The following is a 22,487-nucleotide window of genomic DNA, read 5'->3' as shown; positions in this document are numbered from 1 at the left end:
ACCACTACAGTGTGGACTGATACTTGACGGGTCAAATAGTAATACAGTCATACTTCTCTTGGTTACCTCCATGTAATGGACCAATCAGTAAACAGGAAGGGCGGGATCGACTGTGAAAATATTTAGCTCCGCGAGCGACCTGCTGCGGCGGTGAAGAGAACCAGCGAAGCTGCGCACGAGATTGCACAGCATCCCATTCTCACCGAAACCGTTTATTAGGTAAGGCATTTTTACTATTAAAAAAACATTAAAATGTCAATCCTCGGAGCCAAACACTAGTCTCTCAAGAATGTAGCCCTTTAGGTTGTTATCTAAAACATTTTTGTTATGATTTAGTCTGTCATTTGGGATGTGATTTATTTTTCACTTCATCATACATTGTAGGCTACTCTAATATTATGTGCTGGTTCTGACAATATATTAGATTATTATTTTTCACAAAATATTGAAGTATCCATACTGAATCAATAAAAATGATAGAAAGATAACGAAGCCATAAAATCATGTCTCTGTAAGAAGACTTGCCAAACCTGGGGTATACAATGTTGCAGCCCCCCTGTGTCCTTGACATATTGGGCTCATGCTTTTTCATCCCTCACGTGAATAATTGTTACGAAGGTTGTATTGTCTTTTCACGCACTTCCACTTGTTATTGGCGCTACAACCGAACGGGCATGTGTTGGGCGTGTACTGCACGGAATGATCGACCACCGTTATCAAAAATAACCTCCAGCGTTTTCTCCGAATGATAGCATAACAATTGAAATGATCGGGACAATCTGTAGTGTGTTACAGATGTAATGAAAGAGCTCCCTTCTCAGTGTTATTGTGGAAAGTATTATTAGGCTGTGTAAAAGTAACAATACACTTCACATAGGCTATAAAATAAAATTATTACAAACCCCTTTTAATCCTTCACCAAACAGTTGGACATCCGAATACACATATTCGAAATGTATTTTAATTCATTCAACAGTAGAGTACAGGTAAAAGAAAATATCAAATCAGTATACTGTATTGATCCTATCCCTGTCATACTGTCCACTGCTCTCTTCATTACTGTAGGTTCACTTAGCTCCAGTGGCTCTGCATACTGTGTACCAGTGTGTTTGTGTGTGTTTTGTCTGATTCAAATTGAGTGCTGCATTAATTGCATTTCAATAATTAAATGCCTTTTCAATCAACTGCAATGAAAAGGAGGGGATATGGCAGAAAATATCTTGCACCCTCCATATTGTAGGTAGGGTGGACCATATACTAAAAACCTTGAAGTTTAGACAGAAACTGAGATTGACTTTGCAACCAGCTGTGTCATTCTTCACAAATATACAGTACCTAAATCAGTCGCCTACCTAAATCCCACTAACTGGCTCTGGATGGCAACAATGTCCTTGCAGGGCTAATCCAAGACTAATGACGTTCCTTCAAGAAGACTGTAAGAGAATGGTTATTACTCTGACATACTAATGTAAGCTTCATGTCCAGATGTAGTCATCCAGGAATGTGTCCAGTCAAAGTTAATGTGAACTGATAGTATTGCATTGTTCTAATCTATTCTGCTTGGTTAAGTCCCCAGACTCTCACAAGGTAGTTCTTTGGGCTCACACTCTACATTGTGAGGAGGATAATGTGGATACCTGGGTACAGGATTTTACACAGCGGTAGCAGGCTGATATCTTTGAATGCACAAGCACACACTTAAACACACAGGCACACACACAGCAGGTTTGTCCTCTGAACAAGCTACTGTGGCAAATACACATGGGGATTATATTGTTTCCCAGAGACTGGGGGATGAGAGACGGGACTGAGAGAGAGTCAGATCAAGCAGGGACTTACAAAGATTGAGGGAGGAGAAACAGGGAGGGAGAGTAGAGTGATTAGAAAGATGGGGGATGTGAAAACCATATGGAATCTTGATATCAAAGTTATAGCCTTCGCATCAACCATTATGACATTGTTATCATCACCATACAATAGTCCTTTACTGTAATCATAGTCCTTTTACCCTCTTCGCTCTTTTAGCTACTGCCTCGGTCTCTTAGACAGTCCATTGCTCTCTGCCCAGTCTCCTCATCTGTGGTCAGCAGGAAACGCACACACACGGATTGATCCGTTGATTGATTTGCGCTGCTTAGGGAGTGGGTGGCCCACTGATCAGAGGGAAGAGGGATGAAGACAGTTACTATCCTCCTTTCATTATCACCTACTCTCTTCCTGTCTTTCTCTTTCTCCTCCCCTATTCTTTATTTTTCTATGTATCACTCTGTCTGTCTGCCTCCATCTCGCTTTCTCTCTGTCTTTGGTATGTTTTTGTCCATCTGTGTTTAATTCTGTCTGTTTTTCTCTGTCCCATTCAGTCTGTCTGTCTGTCTGTCTGTCTGTCTGTCTGTCTGTCTCTCTCTCTCTCTCTCTCTCTCTCTCTCTCTCTCTCTCTCTCTCTCTGTGTTTGTGTGTGTGTGTGTGTCTTTCTCTATCTCTCACAGACACACAGACACATACACACAAACTAAGAGAGCACCAGACCTAGCCTTGTTATCACATTGTCTCTACTTCTCCCATATCTCTCCATGTTTTCCAGTCTCTCTTTTATCATTCTCTTTCTCCCTTTCTTTCCATCCTTCTCTACTGCCCCTTGGGGCTCGGTTGCTGTAACCTTTCCTCTCCTCTTTAGTCTGTTCGGTCTTTAGTACATTTTAAAAAGGCCTCCGCTCTTTTACTTTTCTCTCACTGACCCCAAATAAAAGCCGATCCAATTACAGCTCTAATCTTAGAAGTGCGTTCCTTTAGTGCAACTCTTGTGTGTGTGTGTGTGTGTGTGTGAGAGAGAGAGAGAGAGAGAGAGAGAGAGAGAGAGAGAGAGAGAGAGAGAGAGAGAGAGAGAGAGAGAGAGAGAGAGAGAGAGAGAGAGGGGGGACCACCTTCAATATGGCTTAATTTATTTGTGGGTAAAGCATTATGCCATGCTTTGTAGGGGGTCGTTGGATAAGTTTGGCAGAACTTTAGGCCTTGTTTCATGGCAACAGGAGGCACTTTTATTTATGGTAACCCCCCCCCTCCCCTCTCTCTCTTTTTGACCTGTTAAGAGATTAATAAGATGTATGTTGATCTCTTTGGCCCCCAGTGATGTTTAACGAGCATCTGGAAACTAGACTGACTCCCAAAACTCTTCATCATGTTATATAATTTGCCAACCTCAGGCCAACAAAAGTAGAGGGTTTTTATGTTGTTTGTAACCAAACTGTGCCCATAGTCTGAAACTGAATTTCTTTGTGTCTTATTTTAGTTTTTAGTGTGGTGTGTGTGATTCAATTAGATTAGACAAAGCTTCAGTAGAGAGTAGCTTGGTTGGCTGGTCCGACACAAACTGAGTCCGATTTCCAAGGAGAGTGCAGGCATGAACTGAATTGGAGAGAGACAGGAGGGAGAGTCAGATGAGAGAAGTGTTCTGTTCAGTGTCTACTTGTAAAGCAGTTATCAGGTTCTCTCTCTGAAGGCAGGCAGGCGATGGGGGTACAGGCGGGAGATGGGACTGAGAGACAGAACAAAACACAGAGATGGAGAAAGACATACCAAAAGACAGAGAGAAAGGGAGATGGAGGACGAGAGACAGAACGATACATAGAGAGGTGTTCAGAGGTGCAATTTATCCCTTTCTTGAGACTGTGAAAAAAGCTTGTAACAAGCAGGATGTTATGTTTGTTTCAAAGCCGTCCATATATATTTTGGATGTTATTTTATTTGAGTGAACAAGTTGTGTTTGAGTGTGTGAGAGAGACAGAGAGAGACAGAGAGAGACAGAGAGAGAGAGAGAGAGAGAGAGAGAGAGAGAGAGAGAGAGAGAGAGAGAGGGAGGGAGGGAGTGTGAGAGTGTGAGAGAGTGAGAGAGTGAGAGGGTGAGAGGGTGAGAGGGTGAGAGGGTGAGAGAGTGAGTGAGAGAGAGAGAGAGAGAGAGAGAGAGAGAGAGAGAGAGAGAGAGAGAGAGAGAAAGAGAGAGAGAAAGAGAGAGAGAGCAAATATTGTTCGCTTTAGATTAAACATCTGCTAAATGAATACAATTTAAAAATATTGTGAAATGGATGTGTCAAATACTGAAGTGGGTCTTCAAGGGTAGAACTTGATAACAATGATAAACTGACATTGTTAGCTGAGTTTGTAGCACCACATGCACACACACACACAACTCCATATTCTGTATAGTCACAAAAAACATTTAAGACAACACAAAGGGAAGACATGACACATGTAAGACATGTTTGTGTGTGGCTTGTGTCATTCTAAAGTTGTATTTCAGTAATGGCATTATAGTTCGGTTAGTGTTGTAGTGTGTGCCTGTGTGTGTTTGTATGTGTGTGTGACAGATGAGATAGAAGGATTATGTGTGGTCTACTTCAGCAGATAAATTAAGCCATATTGAAGGTGGTCCCCTCTCTCTCTCTCTCTCTCTCTCTCTCTCTCTCTCTCTCTCTCTCTCTCTCTCTCTCTCTCTATATGCTCTCTTTCTCGCTCTCGCTTTCTCACACACACACATGGTAAACTACACATTCAAATTAAAATCTCCACTGCGCGCGGGACAAAGGTTTGTGGTAGGACACACACATACTCAGAATGAAGTTGGACACGTTGACCCGCTCCCTGGAGGAGTCTGACAGAAATGGTTCTAAATGGTTTCTGAATCTGAGATTTTAGCATGTGTGTGGATGTATGCGTATGTGTGTTTCATGCTTATCTCTATGTGCAGGGAGTTGTTCATGGTAATTGATTCAAGTAGGTAGAATGACAGCAGATGAGAAAGACACAGTCAGAAAACAAGATGAAACTGTGACGTTTGTCTTGGCCTAGTGGCACACACTCATGCTGCTCTGTGCTGCTGCTGTAGATGAGACCAGCCGCAAGGATTTCTGAAGAGTTCTTCCGAAGATGATGTGTGTAAAAACTGGAGTTTGTATTCCTCTGTAGCCCTAATGGAGTAGTTGTAGGAAGAGAGATGAGAGAGAGAAAAAGTAGACGCTTTGCTGTGTTCTTGTAAAAATTACTGAGTCGGCAGACTGGGGCGTGTTTTTGTGTGTGTGCTGTTTGAACTGGGCAATAGGACTGCGTTAGGGAGGTGACAGAACTGGAGCAGGCGATAAGAGTTGAGGGAAGCGTGAGTGTGTGCATGCATGTACTTGTGTGTGTCTCAGTAGGAGAGGAAATATGAGGGTACTGTGGTGAAGAAACACTGGGTCTATTGCCATGGGAACCGAGGACACGAACATCTATCTCTATGTGTTCACAGACCTCTGTACATAGCCCTCTCAAAGTGCATATGGACCATGTGTGAGTGTGTGTACATGTGTGTGTGCATGCGAAGAGTGTGAGTTAACGCAGACACACTAACCATAAACTTGTTAGAATGTCTAAATGTATTGACCTCCTAAGTATGCATAATAAGGTGTTGGGTTTAAATGGCATTGAGGACTTAACTCTGTGGCGGTTTTAGAATGGCGTCACGTTTTAATTGTCTAAATGTCAACTAGTGTATTTCACCATTGCCGGATTAAAGGGGCGGTTTAGAAGCATTGGTTTTAAAGGCCACTGGGTTTAATTGCATTGATTCAAAGTTGTCAGGCATAAAAAGGTAATGACTTTAAACCAGGTAGGGTGTTTGGCGGTGTGGAGTTTCGTTTTTCATTTTGAACACGCGGCGGGGGTGTAAATGGGTGTAGGTTTTCACCTGGGCAACACTCGCTAAGTGGTCTGAAGTCCTACGTGTACTCGGGGAAAACAGGAACTGGGGAACGAGGCAGAGTGTTCCTCCCACAACACAGCAACTCTCAAAAGGTTACACTGGTGTCACTGTTACATGTAACCCCCCACTGCATCTCCCCCCCCACACACACACACACACACCCGGCCATGAGAGAACACCCACGTGGAAGGAGAGGAGAGGAAGGGAGAGGATTGTCCTTGCTTGTGCAGAGCTGCAGTATCTGAGTGGTGTTGAGTAGTGCTGTCACTGTTGCCCAAGGTATACTGTCACTGCAATGACCACACATGCATACACACACACGCGCGTGCGCACACTCACAAACACACTATGGGGGGTATTCCCCCCATTATTATAGCACCTGCGTACGCATGCGTGATGATATCAAACCTTTGAACGCATGTGAGCAACCTACACTACAATGGACACACAGGCTTGACACACGTCACGCAGGTGTCGCGCTGGCCATGTATGCACACGTATTTCGCTACAGTCGCTACACCACACCTTACATACGCCACATAACTGTTTAAAATCTAGGTGTGCATACAGGTAGGTGTTATTTGTGCTTTGCATACTATATTTCAGCACAGCACAACAGTAAAACCTGCGCACACCTGCCCACCTAAAAGCATGAGCTCTTTTGGCTACATCAAAAGATTGCTGTTTTGAAAAAAAATTGTGCCATTAGTTTCCAGTCGCTAACAGGCTTAAAAAAACAATCCATGGCTGGACTCGCATCCACCATGCAATTATTGTCTTGCATCCAAGTCTTTTAGTTGTGACTAACTGCAGGTAACCTAGACTATATGCAGGGCTGGGCAGTATTTATGATACATGTATTGAAATTACGTATTTCAAATACAAAATAGGATTTTGTAATTTGTATTTCATAGGTTTGATGGATAGCTATATTTGTTTAAGTCTACATGATGACATAAAAACAAGTGCACAGTGCCCGTTATGCAGTGTCTGATTAAGACATCAGTGAGACACGCACAGAGACTTATAGGAAATATAGTGCACAGTTCCCGTTTTTCTCAGTGGCTTTAGTACCTACATTTCTCAGATCACAATTGAAATTGTCAAAAGTACCTTTTCAATCTCCACATCATCAAGTCACTAATGCACATCATAAAAACATTATTTTTCATTATTTTGACCAAATTGCCAATGCTCTGGTACATTCATGAAAATGATTATGTAGCCTACAATTGTCTGCTGTTTCCTACATTATATTGGTTCTCTGTTAAATAGTCTTAACCCCACAAACATCTAGACATTTGTTACAATGTAGTACACAGTTGACCTAAACTCAGCACAATATCTTTTGGATGGTCCATCTGAGATGGACACCTGCAAAATTACAACTTTGAATCCCGGTTCAGGAGCTAATCGTTTCCCCCAAAAAAACACTATAGACTTGCACAGACGGACAGAAATTCCTTGCATCATATTACAGATAATGCATTTGATTAGTGCCTACGTGTTGAGATCAGAGGTTGAAGTTGGGTTAATTCTCCTTGACAATTTCTGTTGCTACTTTCTACATTCATGGCCACATAAAAAATCTAAAGATATTGATCATTTAATAATTGTTGATAAAGTGCTAAAATGTTTGTTTTTGACTTCAAAATTGTTAAATGATTGTACCCAAACTGAAGTACTGAAGTACCCTAACTGAAGTAGCTGTTTAGTAGGATTGTGATTTTGGTCACGGTTTGGAATAGAAGGGAGAAAACAGGACAACAGCGGATATCGTTATTTAAAAGATAAATACAAACAAACGTTTTTTTTTTTTTTTTTTTTTTACGCGGTTAAGGCGGCAGGTGTATATTGCTTAGGCGGCCGCCTTAACTGAAAAGTGCTGCGGGAAACCCTGGAGTTGCTATGAATAATGGGGCCATCAATTGTCTTCTTATGAATTACTTGTTTGTCACTGATGCAAAGTAGGCCCTTCTTTACCAAACGCCAGGTAACTAAATTAGGATACAATTATCAGTCATTAGCAAACTTTTAACTAATCATCAAACTATTGGTAACTTTAAACTAACCTTCATCTGGGTGATCACAGGATCACAGAATATTTGATCTGCTGATTGCATATGTCAGATTTATTGCTTTAGTAGTTAAGCAAAGAAAAGCTGTTGCTGTCAAACTTTGTCTACTTAATCAACTGAATCAGTGTACTGGTGAAGGGATGGATCAAATAGGCCAATAGATGGAAGGTTTGCAACGTAATTTAAAAAAAACAAAAATAAGGTAGTTTATTTTGATACATGGCGTGGCTGCTGTATTTTGTAGTTTATTTTGATACACTTAATATCAAGGTATTTGGTATCTTATTTAAAAATAAATGTTGATCTTTGCCCATCTCTAGTCTTATTATGTTGTAAGATTGGGTCTGTGTTGTGCTGTTGGCTGTAGCCCAACACCAGACAAGGAATGCAACTGAGGATCATCAAACTCACGTTATTTTAATGTATCCTTTAAACTGGATGAAACTGAAACTACTCGTGGGATTGAAATGTCTATGTAATAACAACTTTGTTCAGACATTAACATGTAGCATTCATGCATTAAATGACTGTAGTTTGTCAGTTTGAGTCCTGGCCAGTTTAGTTAAACTGCATGTGGTCTTAAAACTTGTTTGACAATAACAGATATTTATTTATATTTTATAACATTACATCCAGTTGAAACATTTTATAAAAACAAAGTTGGTCTGGTCAGTCGCTTTCCTTCTCTGGTGTTATTCTACTACCCTCATCTTACAACATAATAACATAATTTGTATAGGCTAGGTTACACGCAGTTGGCCACAACTAAAAGTTGCAAGACAATAGCTAATCCCATGGTGGATGAGAGTCCAGCCATGGCTTGTCTGTTTAAAGCTGCGTAGCGATAGGAAACATGTAATAGCACAAAACAAATTAATGGACTCTGTCCAGTTGCGCAAGGAACGGAATACCCCCCATAACACACATGCACACACACAGTGGCAGCTATAGCTTGTGTGGCTCCCTTGGCGAACTCCCCCCCCCCCCCCCCCATGCCTCCGGCACCCATTTTACAGTTATTGTAGGCATGGAGATTTGAACTGATTTCACTATTCGAATAGTATCCGAAATTATTTTCGAATATCCGGATAATCTTTGTTAATGTAGTTCCGTTAATTAGCCTGCCGTGACGCAAAGCTAACAGTAAACACATGAACCACCACACATTCTGGCAATAATTGGGACTGTTCAGCTATTAGATTAAATAAGGGTTGAATAAAGAAAACAAATGAAAGATCAATTTATTAACATGACGAAAAGACAATGAACTTGAAAAAACGCTGCGTCTTCAGACGTAGGCTCTTAATTTGGCGGAAAAGCGATTAGCCTATTATTATGTGAAATAAAAAGTAGGCTACATTGGACTAAATTAAACACATTGGGAAGGCTATCCTCGATAAAAACGAAAGACACACATGGAGAAATATTGCATATTAACTTGGATATTAACTTGGAACCGAAATCCTATAGGATACGGTGCGCCACCACACAATGCAAACATGAACAGACGATTACGCTATAGCTCTACATGGCTACTGGTAAGAAAATAAATAAGCCACAACTGCATTAGCCATACGCATTTTTATTCAGGAAAATGAGCATGTAAACATGCTCAGGGGAGAGGCCAGTACGGAGTCGATTTACGAGCAGGCCGGCTTAGAAAAAACTGCAGGAACTGAGGTTGCTGCGAGGTACTGCTTAGCCAGGACACAATGCTTCTTGTTGCGCCAAATGAAATGAAAGGAGACTCGCAGCAGAACGCAGGCGTAGCCTACCTTTTTTGATGGTTTTCATCATTTCTAAAGTCACAACTATTAGAATTCACAACACGAAGCGACGGTTTTTCATTAAAACTTTTTTTTTAAATTAAACTACGCTCATAAGTATTCGAAAAAAGTATTCGAATACTAACTTACTTTAGGATATCCGGATATTCGATTAACCACGCCCATCCCTAAGTTATTGTCATTTTTATTCAGATTTTTTCGAACAAAACAAATCAATAATTGTAACATTTAAAACTATATAAATATATACAAAAACAAGACTCATAAATATCAAAAAGAAGTATCAAAGACACACTGGTACAAACTATAGAATACAGAAAGAAAATATATAAATAAATGAATACAAATGGCACCAATCCTTTATCACACAAAGACTAACAGACTAGATTAACACACTAAAGAAGAGAAACTGATTGTTGCAATTCATACTAAAAACATACAAACAAAATTCCACACCTGCCATCTAAACCCTGACCTTTATTGCCTTCCTGGATGCAAAGTCTTCTATTATATCTGAACATGAAATCTGCTCGGCAAGTGCATGATTAATACTGATGACAGCAAGGCCACTAAGGCGTTCCTGTGACATAGTGACCTCAGGTAGGTCTTGATGTGCTTTAGCTTTGAAAAGCTCCTCTCTGCTTTAGCTACTGTTTTACGGGACGAGTCAGACATATACTAAGAGCAGTTCACAAATTTAGATAAAGTTCTGAGCTCCCTTTCATGTATGACTATCAGCAGCTCAAGCAGGGTGATGGTCTTTGATCGATGGTCTTTTTTGTTACATGCATATAATACTCATGAAGAGATGATAGCTACATATTCTTTTGTGTTTTTCTCCTCTTCTTTTTTCTAAACTGCGCACCTCGGTCTACCTCGGAGTTCAACTTTCCCCCGCCTCCCTCCCCATCTTGTGCTTCTGAATGGGAGACCTTCCCAGCCCTTCCCAGGGCAGTAGTCTGCCTAGCTCACAAACTAGAACTTGTGCCGCCCCCGGCAAGATGCCGCCCTGGGCAGCTGCCCATGTTGCCCATAGCTAAGTCTGCCCCTGCACACACACAGTCACCAGCACTGGCAGGAGATTCTAGCACCATGTGGGACATCAGCAACAACATGTAGGGGTCTGAGCCTATTCATTGCTTTAGCTACACAACACAGGGGCAGGGAAATCCCTTCTTTCTCTCTCTCTCCATCCCTTTTCTCTCTGTCTCTCGCTTTCTCTTTCTCGATCATGCAGAATGCAGGGGCACACGTTCCTCTTTTTCTTTGTTTGTGCAGAAAACAATGTTGCCTGGCAACGGCCAAGGCACAGGGATGGAACTGCATATTGGGTGTGTGGGTATGTGTATATGTGTGCATATGTATGTTTGTGGGTGTGTGTATACAGTAGATAGTACTATACAAGCTCTTTAGAGGGAAAGAGAAAATATGGGAGATTTGAAGAGAGGGAGAGATGGCCTGTGCATCAGATATGGGTTGGGATGGAAGAAAGGGGGGAGTGAGTGGTGAAGAAGGGGAGAGATGAAGGGAGTCAGTGATGAAGAGATGATTTGAGGATGGGAATTGTGGAAGAATTAAATGGTTTCATTTAGTTTCATTTAGTTTAACTGCACCAATTCTTCCCACTAATGGGCACACATCTGTAGTCACAACCCCCAGACTAACTACCTAGAGTATTTTCCTCTCCTTGGTCGAACCTGCAATCCTTGTCCTCCTTTCAATGTTTCTCTTCTTTCACTGGAAAACTTGCTGGATCATCCTCTTTGTCAGTATAACTGTACTGTACAGGATATACTGTACAGTGCCATTACATTTTTGTTTGGTTCATCCTTTCTCTCTTTCTCCTATTCTATCAATTTTTCGTTCTCTCAATTTAATGTAATTCGAACACCAACATGCATTAACAGTGGGGCAGCCTGACAGATGTTCTCTCCCTCCCTCCCCCAGCTTCCATTCTTACTGCCATGTTGATCTTCCTGCCCCTCCTCCTCCTATTGCCGGGCACCGTTTGCCGGGCAGGGGATATTCCGGAGGATGCCACGGCAGAGTTCTCAGTCAGGTTGTACCACCAGCTGCAAGCTGCAAGTGGGGAGGACAACATCATCTTCTCACCCCTGAGCGTAGCTGTGGCCCTGGGCATGGTGGAGCTGGGAGCCCGGGGGTCCTCTCTCAGGGAGATACGCCAGGCCGTGGGCTTCAGTCATCTACCTACTGGTGAGGCTGCCTGGACACACACACACACACACATGCACACTGAAAAGCAGAAGCACCGCACACAAATATCCATATAAACTATACATTCACATGCTGACGGGCTGAAAAATGTCAGATATGACAACTGTCTGACTTGGAACACTATCGTCACTCCTCTGCCTTCTCTCACTCTCTCTCTCTTTCTCTCTCTTTCTCTCCCCATCTCTATCCCTCTTTGTCTCTCTCTCTCTATCCCCATTTCTCTCTCTCACTCTCTCTCTCCTCCCACTTAGATGAGGAGTTTTCCCTGCTCCAGAACCTGACGGGTGCTCTGTCTGACGACGACAGCAACTACGTGATCCGATTGGCCAACAGCCTCTTCCTGCAGGAAGGCATGACCTTCAACCCTGACTTCTTGCGTCTCATGAGGAAGTATTTCCGGGCCGAGGTGGAGACAGTGGACTTCAGCGAATCAGCAGCCGTCGCCGAGCAGATAAACACCTGGGTAGAAAATCACACAGAGAGTGAGTTAGTTTGCATGAACAGGTGTGTGTTTATGTATGTATGCATTAATTTGTGTATGTGCACATGTGTGTGAGAGTGTGTGTGAATCCCCATGTCTTGCTGGTCCTCAGGTAAGATCCGAGATCTTCTCTCAGCGGATGACTTCAGCAGTGTAACCCGCCTGACCCTGGTCAACGCTGTGTACTTTCGGGGGAGCTGGAAGAACCAGTTCAGACCGGAAAACACCAGAACCTTCTCCTTTAGCAAAGATGATGGCAGCGAGGTCCAGACTCTCATGATGTACCAGCAGGGAGACTTCTACTACGGTAGGGTGTGCGTGTGTGTGTGTGTGTGTGGGGGGGGGGGGGGTGAGAGATTATGCGATTAGGATTGGGGAAGGCAATTTGTTGTGTGAATACTCTGTTTAATATGACATTTGGGTGTCTGTGTGTGTCTGTGCAAGTGGTCATTGGGTGTGTGTGTGTGTGTGTGTGTTTGTGATGTGTGTTGTGACTAAATCTTCCCTCCTCATATTCACATTGTTCTTTCCTAATCTATTCTTTTGATCAGTCAACATCAACAGATCTATATTGAAAGTATCCACTTTATCGTTCTGTTAGCTAACCAGCATTTCATCCATAAAAGAAACCTTTTGAAAGCAGCTGATTCAATGTTTTGTATGCAATGCTAGCAGTCAGCACTGCAAAGTTTGTGTAGCTAATAACCTTCCAGCTGTATCTACTGAAAAAAACCAAACCCACTTTAAATATTTTATTTTTTATCGAGCCAGTATTTCATCCCTAAAATAGTTTTAGATACTTTGGTCACTGACATAAATATTGCCTATTTTCAGCTCGCGAGAGCTATCTAGTACAGTTCAGTCAACTCAAGATGGCCGAGAGTTGAGGAAAAATTGGCAGCAAATAATTTTGTGAAAATTAAAAAATGCTTATCCAAACAACGTCAATCGGGGCACTGCACTCTGTTGGATTATAAAATGTACACCTGTCAAATATAAACTTTGCGGTTCTTGAGATAATCGTGGGAAACTCACTGCCCTAAAATTCCATTCACACAGATACACACACACAGATTCCTGGCATTATTAGAGAGATGTCACCCACAGACACACCCTGTGTGTGTGTGTGTGTGTGTGTGTGTTTGTGTGTGTGTGAATGGAGGGGGGTTATTTGTGAGCTGCAGATTATGTAAAGGTTCCCTAAGTAAGATGGCGTAGACTGTAGAGACTTGATTGTGGAATTCTCTTAAATTAGGTCTCTGGGCATGCTATCCTCATGTTGTGGAGCTACAGAGTCTAACACACAGAGCTGTTCTCAAAATGCTGAGTGAGCAAACCCACACACATGCTCACACACGCAAGCAGAAAATCTTTTTTCCTCAGCAAACCCAGCAGGATGAAAACAGACTTGGTTTTAAAACGCCTTGTTCTCATCTCTAAGTTGTTTTAAGGCATCTGTGTTTTTCTGTGCACTTAGCTCTTACTAATTAATGTAGTGTGTGTGTGTGTGTTTGTGTCAGGTGAGTTCAGCGACGGCTCGTCGGAGGCTGGTGGCGTGTACCAGGTTCTGGAGATGCCTTATGAGGGGGAGGACATGAGCATGCTGCTGGTGCTACCCAGACAGGAGGTGCCTCTAGCTGCCCTGGAGCCCATCATCAAGGCCCCCCTGCTGGAGGAGTGGGCCAACAACGTCAAGAGGCAGAAGGTGGAGGTTTACCTGCCCAGGTCAGGCTCACACTCACTGACAGACACATGCACAGTGCTTATACACATAGACACATACTCACACGATGTACAATGCATATGCTTGCAGACACTTACACACATACACAATACAAACACACACACACACCCCTATGCACATTGGATGTAAAAACAGATGCAAACACACACACATGCACAATACGTACATTCACCTCACATGCAGGAATACTTTCAAATAAATGCACATTCAAACAGGCAGACACAGGTGTGTGTGTGTATCTGAGTGTGTGTGTGTATCTCCAAGGTTCAAGGTGGAGCAAAAGGTGGACCTGAGAGAGAGCCTGCAGGAGCTGGGCATCAAAAACATCTTCACTAAGGATGCTGATCTCTCCGCTATGACAGGTGAGATAGCAGATACGAGCCCTCAGATGACACACTCACACACACCCTGACTGACACCTGCAGTCTCGCTCTCAGATGCACACACCAAGAAACCTACACTTCAGCTCTATTCACACCGGACGCGTCTACGAGGTGTGTCCACTAGCTAAAAGTGATATTTTGATCGAAATTGTGAGTACATGAAACCAAGTCTGCACGCTTGGCCATGACTACAACAATGACCTTAGAGAACTACAACTCTGTATTAACTTCCAAATCTGTATTAACTTCTGTCTAACACAAACAGTACGTGTCCACTACAGCGTTTGCACTGCTTGCTTTTCCACAGTACACCACATTCGGGGGCGTGTTAGTCAAGTTAATACAGATTTGTAGTTCTCTAAGGTCACTGTTGTAGTCATGGCCAAGCGGTGGCAGTGATTGTTAGCTTTGCAGACGTAGCAACGTAGCGGTGGCAGTGATTGTTGGCTTTGCAGATGTAGCAACTTAGTAGTGGCAGTGATTGTTAGCTTTGTATGGGGGGTGATTAGTGCCAGGCAGTGTTGGGGGAAGTTACTCAAAAAAGTAATATATCAGTTATTGGTGGCCAAGCCGCGAAGCAACCTTAAGGGTTTCTACGTATTCTTATTATTCCTATACATCTTCTTCTGCCATGGGAGTCTATGGCAGCCCCTAGATCCGTATAGTCAGAAGTTGTGAAATTTGGTATACTCTTTGGGGCCAGTCCCCTCATCAATGTCACCAAGTTTCATGTCTCCCATTCCAACCATCTAGCGCCACCAATGTGTCAAAGTTGAAGGTGTGTTTACACACCTTTTGAACCATATGCCCCATTGTCCAAAATGAGGTATCGTTGGATTCCCTGGATCAAGAGTTCAACGCACTCTATGACATCATACCCAGTTCTATAGATTCCGCCATTTGCCATTTTGAATGTAAAGAAAAAGCGTTTTTTCGCTACTCCTCCTACAATTCGTGTCGAATCTTCTTCAAAATTGCCACAGATGATCCTCAGACCAAGCCTCACACAAATTATCCCCTAGAGCTTTGATTTTCGCAACCGTTTGATAGTTACAGCCACATTAAATTGATGTGGCTGAATTGATGTGGCCGCCATTTTGAATATAACGTTTTTTTGCTACTTCTCCTATAAGGTTTGTCCAATATTCACCAAATTTGGCACAGATCATCTTCAGACCAAGCCACACAAAAGACATAACATTTTTTTTTGATTATCTAAACCTTTTGACTGGAACAGCCAAACAAAGTCGTCAACCAAGCCACCATAAAATAAGTGAGGTCATGTCTCAGTAACTCTTTACTGCATTGACACCAAATTTGGTATAGGGACTAGGGACACTGTTCTAAAGAGATCCAAAATAGGTCATGCCATTTCACCCCTAGGTGGCGCTGCAATCAGCAAACATTTGGCACCATTTATCTTCAGATCAAGCCTCTCAAAATACATCACATGTTTTTTTTTTTCTACACTTTTTGACTGGAACAGCCAATCAAAGTCATCAGCCAATCAAAGTCATCAACCAAGCCACCATAAAAGAAGTGAGGTCATATCTCAGCACCTCTTTACTGCATTGACAACAAATTTGGTATAGGGACTAGGGACCCTGTTCTAAAGAAGTCAAAAATAGGTCATGCCATTTCACCTCTAGGTGGAAATGCAATCAACAAAAATGTATTATCTTCAGATCAAGCCTCACATGGTTTTTGATTTTCAAAACTGTTTTTTCGGTAAAGCTGATCAAAGTTGGCAATGACGCCGCAAAAACAGGAAGGGAGATCATATCTCAGGAAATATTTGCTGAATTGAGATCAAACTTGGTACAGGTGTTCGGGACCCTGTTCCAAAGAGGTCAACAAAAGGTTGTGTCATCTAACCGCTAAGGGGCGAACCCGTGTCTGACACATTTTAAATAGTGATACCAGCTGAATTGATGTGGCCGCCATTCTGAATGAATGAATAAAACGTTTTTGGTGAATATCAAAAATTCACCTAATTTGGCAAAGATTATCTTCAGACCACAATCACTGTGACATGTCAAAATAGAACTGAATTACAGCTGTTTAAACTTGGGCCAAATCTGACCACGCTTGCCACAGGAAAAACTGTTAATATTTTTACCCAGTAACTGAAATCTGTGATTTCCAGCACTGAGAATAGCTCACTTGGATAAATTGGTGTCCTGGAAACTTCAACGTCAGAGGTTCAAATCCAGCCAAAGCTGACAAGCTTGTCATGTCTCTGGATCTCTGTTTAGCGAGACTGTAAGCCACTGCAAAGGAAGCCAGGTACACCGCAGTCACTAGATGTCGAAAGTTTTTCTGGGTCATCTGACCTTGGTCACCACGTTGCTGCTTGCAGCTATATTTACTTATTATTGTTCACTAGAGTAGTGTGATTAAGTTACATTATTACTTTCTGTACAAAGTAATATTATTGTTCAACCGTTGTTCTCTCACATATATATTTCTTTATTTTTGTTGTTTATTTTCGCCCCCCTAAGGATCAGTCAATATTTGGACGTAGACAACGCCTGTGTGAAAATGTTCGTCTTGGTCTCGTTTGCGTTGCTTGTATTTTTATATGCACGGTTTAGGAAGTTACGTTTTTGTGGCAAAAAATGCCTTTAGTCAACGAAGGGTACTCAGTGCTAAGTCACCACGTCAGCACACGTTAGCAACGACGCATGGATTGATGTGCTGTTGCACAGCGAATATCGTATTGTGCCGTGGTGTAACTAGCAGCATCATACATGTACATCAGGCCCGTAAAGATTACCACCGCACCGCGGGGGGGCCTCGTAGGGATGGGGGGCCTCGCATGGCAGGCCCCCCGTTTTGTACATTTTTTTATCCAATTTGAATTACATGGGATGTCTTATTGTCTTGTCTGTGTTTCCAGAGTTGATATAAAAATAAAGAAAAGTAGGCTATATTTAATTGTGCTTTCTTTGTTAGCTAGGTAAGTGACGTGACGAAGTAGGTTAGCCCACTGCAAATAGGTAGCTAACTGTAGCATAGCGTAGGAAAAATGAAACGCACATTTAAAAGCGGTGCCCAAAGCGGCATTTAAAACAGAACATTTCTGAATTAAATGCCAAACTTCCCAAAATTACAATTTTTTTCGACCAGCCAGTGAAGGATGCACTCATCTGCCTGAAGGGACAGGTATTGTACTGTTTGCTATATATAGCTAACATTACTGTACCACGTACAGTAGCTAACGTTATACTTTGACAGCTGCTCTGTCTGTGTTGTGCGAGCCTCCTTTCCAAGAGCCAGGAAAATTAGCCTTCTTACTCCTTTATTGACTTACTATCTAGCTGACAACATTGAAATGGAGTGAAACTACAAAAAAAGAGAACGTAGAAAAAGTGCTTATCTATAAATATTACATAACTGACATTATTAGCAAACATATGCTAACATATGTGACAGTAGTGTGCAGTTAACTCATTGTATTTAAGTTAGGCCTATATACATGTTATGACTCGTGTAAAAAGTACAATCATTGCTTTCTACAAGATTCACACGACAGATCGAAAATACAGCTATTTGACAGTTGCTATGTGAACGATGCCTGGTTTGTGTAGGTTCCAAACTACCTTTGCTTCCCGATCTCTATGGGCGTCAAAGTAAAAGTCCCATTCACCGTTGACACTTAAATCATATTCTGTGACAGAGGATAAGGGAGAGCCAGGCGTGCGCCAAGGTTCTGCAAGTTCAGCGAAGTCAGGCAGCACTGAGGAGCCAGGCTGCAGTGAGGTGGCGGGCAGCAGTGAGGTGGCAGGCAGCAGTGAGGAGCCAGGCAGCAGTGAAGTGGCAGGCTGCAGTGAGGAGCCAAGCAGCAATGAGGTGGCAGGCAGCAGTGAGGTGGCAGGCAGCAGTGAGGAGGCCTCGGGTAGCCACGCGACAGAGTCAGATGAAACTTCTAATACTACACTTTACCCTGGTGACCGGGCACATTTCCCGGTGGATATTACTGATGCTGACATGAAAAAATGCATTTTAAGGCAGGGACCATGTAAATTTGAAGGTCCGTATCCTGAAGATAAAAAGGGGAGACGTTTTTCTAAAGATTTTTATCATAGGCATATCATATCAATGGCTGTATTACTTTCCCAAAGTTGACAGAGTATATTGTGAGCCCTGTTGGCTTTTTGTTGAGAGAAGATCTGCATGCCATGATTGGCAAGGACTGTCTAGAAAAATAAAAGAGCACAAACACACTCGCTCACATATGGCAGCTTGTGTAGTGTATGACACATGGCAAGGACATCAAAGTATTGATGAACAGATTTCCGCTGAATATAAAAAGGAAGTAAACTTTTGGTCAGAGGTATTAACAGTGCCGCCGCTCCCATAAGGCGCACTACGCGACCTGCGTAGGGCACCAAGTCCTGAGGGGACACCAAAAATTTGCCAACTGAAAAATCATTATAGTTATTATAATTATAATGCCGATATTATTTCAGTAGGCCTATATAAATATTACGCACCTTTTAGGCATGTTTATCACAAAACAAGCAAAACAAGAGATATATTTAATTGCTCAAAAAACGTTACGATGGTGCCCCAGCCCACCCCACAAAAAAACAAATACACACTCAACTTTCCAAGCTCGCCGTGGGTGCCCTTTTCTATCTCAGTGGCCTGACGAACTTTGACAGTAGGCTAGGTAAACTTTTCGAAAATTGCCTCAAAAAGACAGGAGTCAGGGGCAGAAAAGGAAATAAACTGCAAGAGGATGCCCGTGCATCACTTTCAGCTAAGTCCATATTAATTATTGTTAAATACGGGAAATATGCTGCTAACTTATAGTTAGCCTATGCATACACCTCGAACTAGCTGACGTTAGTTCAAATATGTTAGGTGCAAACTAAATTTAGATTTTACTGTTAAACATTATCTATGCATTTGAAATAACTGACGCCAGCTTTACTGTACATTCTATGATGCTTTTATATTCGATTGATCAAATCGTTTTTAAATGAGTAATAAAGGTGGAGAGCTCCTTGGCTGCATGCTTTCAGTTTTAAATGTTTATAATTAATTTGGAAAACCATGCTAAGAAACGTAAGGGTGGGGCTGAAAAATTAAGAGACAAAAATACATCATGCACTCAAATAAAGGCCCCAAAATTTCGTTCGCGCGCATTGCGTGCTCGCATTAACTCCGTAACCAGCATCATATCAAACACAGAATGTGGATACATTGACAGGGCAGCTGTGGTGGTGGTGGTGGTGGGGGGGGCATCATAAAGGAAGTATGCGTAGGGCACCAAAATGGTTAGCGGCGACTCTGGGTATTAACAAGAATTATAATACGGGTGGATGAAATCAAGCATTCTGATTGGTTGAGAGGGAGTTCCCGGGTGTGCATTATTGAGCGATAAAGTACTGTATGCCTTATTACATTACATTATAAACAGTAAATATAATTTTACTGTATGTTTGACAATAAGATTTGCTAGCTAACCAGCCATGTCACTGTCCCAAAATCAATATCAAGATTTTCACGAACAATATCGGCCATATACTAGTAGGCCTACTAGGCTGCTATGGCCGCAGCCTGTGGAGCGAGTTGAATAGCAAATGGATGTGAGATGATCGCATCAATCAACATTTTCTCCAAACAGTGACTATAATTTGACAGTATGTTTAACAAAAAGACAAGCCAGCTATCGAGCCATGTCATTGTCCCCAAATAAAATCAAGATATGTGTCGAGTTGCTGCTACTGTCGTGTTGGCCGCAGCCTGCCTGAAGATTGACAAGCGAGGTGAATAGCGAATGGGATGTGAGATGAGGGGTTACGTGACACTGACACACTACATTCAGAAAAGAAACATTTTTCAAATAGGTTCAAATAAATATTGAAGTCACTCATTGTTGTAAATACAAGTTAGCTTGTTTAAAGTCTTTCAAAATTGTAAATGGAGGCTTTGACCACGTCACTGTTGTTATGGTTACTTATTTCATATATTTTGTACAGGCTCCTGTGTAGCCAGCGGAATAATTTAGAACGGTGAAAAGACAGTCTTTCTGCAGTTGGTGTCCGTTATCACCCTATAATGTACACCCTTGCAGCCAATCAGAATATTTACCCAGACCATGGTATAATTAAGCAATAAGCCCCAAGAGGCCGTGGTTTACGCTGATTTTAGAACAGGTAAGGGAAGTTGTAAGGCACGACGCGAAGCGGAGTGCCGAAAACCCCCTTACCTGTTCTAAAATCAGCGTAAACCACGGACTCGCGGGGCTTATTGCTTTTCTAAAACTGTTACTACAAATATTTGATATGGTTTCATCAATAAAAACAATTAGAAACAAAATAATTTAATAATAAACAGTCATTCTTCCGCTACTACAAAGTATAGTTCCTACATAAATCGTTGCCACGCAACAGCCAGATGGACATCTTTGCAGTGTTTTTCAATTTGAAATATTCGATGTGCAGTAATATGGAATGTTAAAGAATGTTATGAGGACAACCTGTGAGGTTATGCTGGATTTTACAACGGCATGAAACGATATAGCCAATCACAATCAAGGATGGTTAATTTACAGCGAAAGTAAAACGAAATACTTAAGCCCACAAATTCAAAATGAAATGATTTTTATTATGGCACAGAAGGTTCAAAACGAGATAGTGAAAGAGGTCCACGACGCAGAATTTTAGTCGGTAATAATGGACACAACTCAAGATATTTCCAAAGTAGATCAACTCAGCCAGGTGCTGCGCTATGTAACAATTTCAAAAGATGAAAATGACACTCCGTTAGAGGTCAAAATTAGTGCTGTCAGTTTAACGCGTTATTAACGGCGTTAACGCAAACCCAAATTAACGGCGTCAATTATTTTATCGCGCGATTAACGCTCTTTTTGGCCTAGCAAACTTTGTAGTTTTTTTCACATGCTGTTGCAACAACTACCGACGTTAGAAAAACTACAACACCACACCGGATCTAGCTAGACCGGAAACAAAACAACAGGCACGCCAAACACTCGTTTGGCTTGCGAGCTGGCTAAAGAGTAGTAGCAGAGCCCGTTTACGGATATTAGACATTCTCTGGTAGTAGGCTAACGTTACGTTTTGAGTGGATGACGAGCGCGAGATGCCGAAATGGATGCCAATAAGATTCTGAATGGAAAGTTTGCTTTTAAAAAGTTGCCAAATGGTTGTATTGACAAGACCAGTGATCTGTGTGTTTTGTCATTGTAAACTGAGCTATCATCGCAGCACGTCCAGTCTGAAATACCACTTGATGGCCAAGCACACAGCTGATGCGAATTCTCTGCCCCCTCGTCAAAGCCAGGCGATTGCAATGTTGTTTTCAATAAAAAAAATATTTACACAAAGCAATCCGAACCACTTTTCTATGTTGATAAGAGCATTAAAATTTGAAAAAAGATTGGGACAAAAAGAAATCAGGGACATTTAGAATAGATAAAAATGTGCGATTAATTGTGATTACTGGCGAGTTAACTATGACATTAATGCGATTAATCGCGATTGAATATTTTCATCGTTTGACAGCACTAGTAATAATATTATGTAACGCATTATATATAACGCATTACATAATATTATTGGGTGTGCTTTGCCTTTGGTAAGGGCACAACCTTTGTTCTCTCACATATATATTCAACTTATTATTATTTATTTTTGCCCCCCTAAGCTTCAGTAAATGTTTGGACTACATAGACAACCGAGGTGTCAAAAGTTTCGTATTGGTAGCGATTGAGTTGCTTATATTGTATTTTTATTTACATTCCGTTCCATGGTTTAAGTAGAAGTTTCAAGTTTATGTGGCAAAAAGTGAAGCTAACGGTGGCTAACTTGCTAGCCACAGTCACTGACACTACTAACGTCACAAAAACTCGCGTGACTACCTCTACCAGAACATTAGTTTAGCAGCTTGTTAATTCTGGGAGATAGCTAGGCTAACTACTTTACCTCAAGGCAGCTGCAGAAACGCCACAAGCAAAGAGGCCAGGTTGATAACTATTTGCTCATGTTACTTTGTGAAATGACACACAATTGTGATGT

At 41.8% G+C, this 22,487-nt stretch overlaps 1 protein-coding gene across 2 annotated transcripts in view; it reads left to right on the top strand.

Moving 5' to 3' along the window:
* serpini1 (serpin peptidase inhibitor, clade I (neuroserpin), member 1) overlaps nucleotides 1–22,487 on the top strand; it is a 42,922-nt gene that overhangs the window by 687 nt on the left and 19,748 nt on the right. For both annotated transcript variants that reach the window (XM_084673726.1, XM_084673727.1), the window contains exons 2-7: nucleotides 89–219; nucleotides 11,544–11,810; nucleotides 12,083–12,313; nucleotides 12,425–12,619; nucleotides 13,833–14,037; nucleotides 14,321–14,418. In XM_084673726.1, the coding sequence (XP_084529852.1) occupies nucleotides 11,561–11,810; nucleotides 12,083–12,313; nucleotides 12,425–12,619; nucleotides 13,833–14,037; nucleotides 14,321–14,418 (979 nt within the window). In that variant the 5' untranslated portion in view covers nucleotides 89–219; nucleotides 11,544–11,560. The remainder of the gene's footprint in view (nucleotides 1–88; nucleotides 220–11,543; nucleotides 11,811–12,082; nucleotides 12,314–12,424; nucleotides 12,620–13,832; nucleotides 14,038–14,320; nucleotides 14,419–22,487) is intronic.

This window comes from Hypomesus nipponensis, chromosome 15 (genome assembly GCF_054491055.1).
Source record: "Hypomesus nipponensis isolate SF chromosome 15, ASM5449105v1, whole genome shotgun sequence".
NCBI lineage: Eukaryota > Metazoa > Chordata > Actinopteri > Osmeriformes > Osmeridae > Hypomesus > Hypomesus nipponensis.
This window is presented reverse-complemented; position numbering and strand designations above follow the sequence as displayed.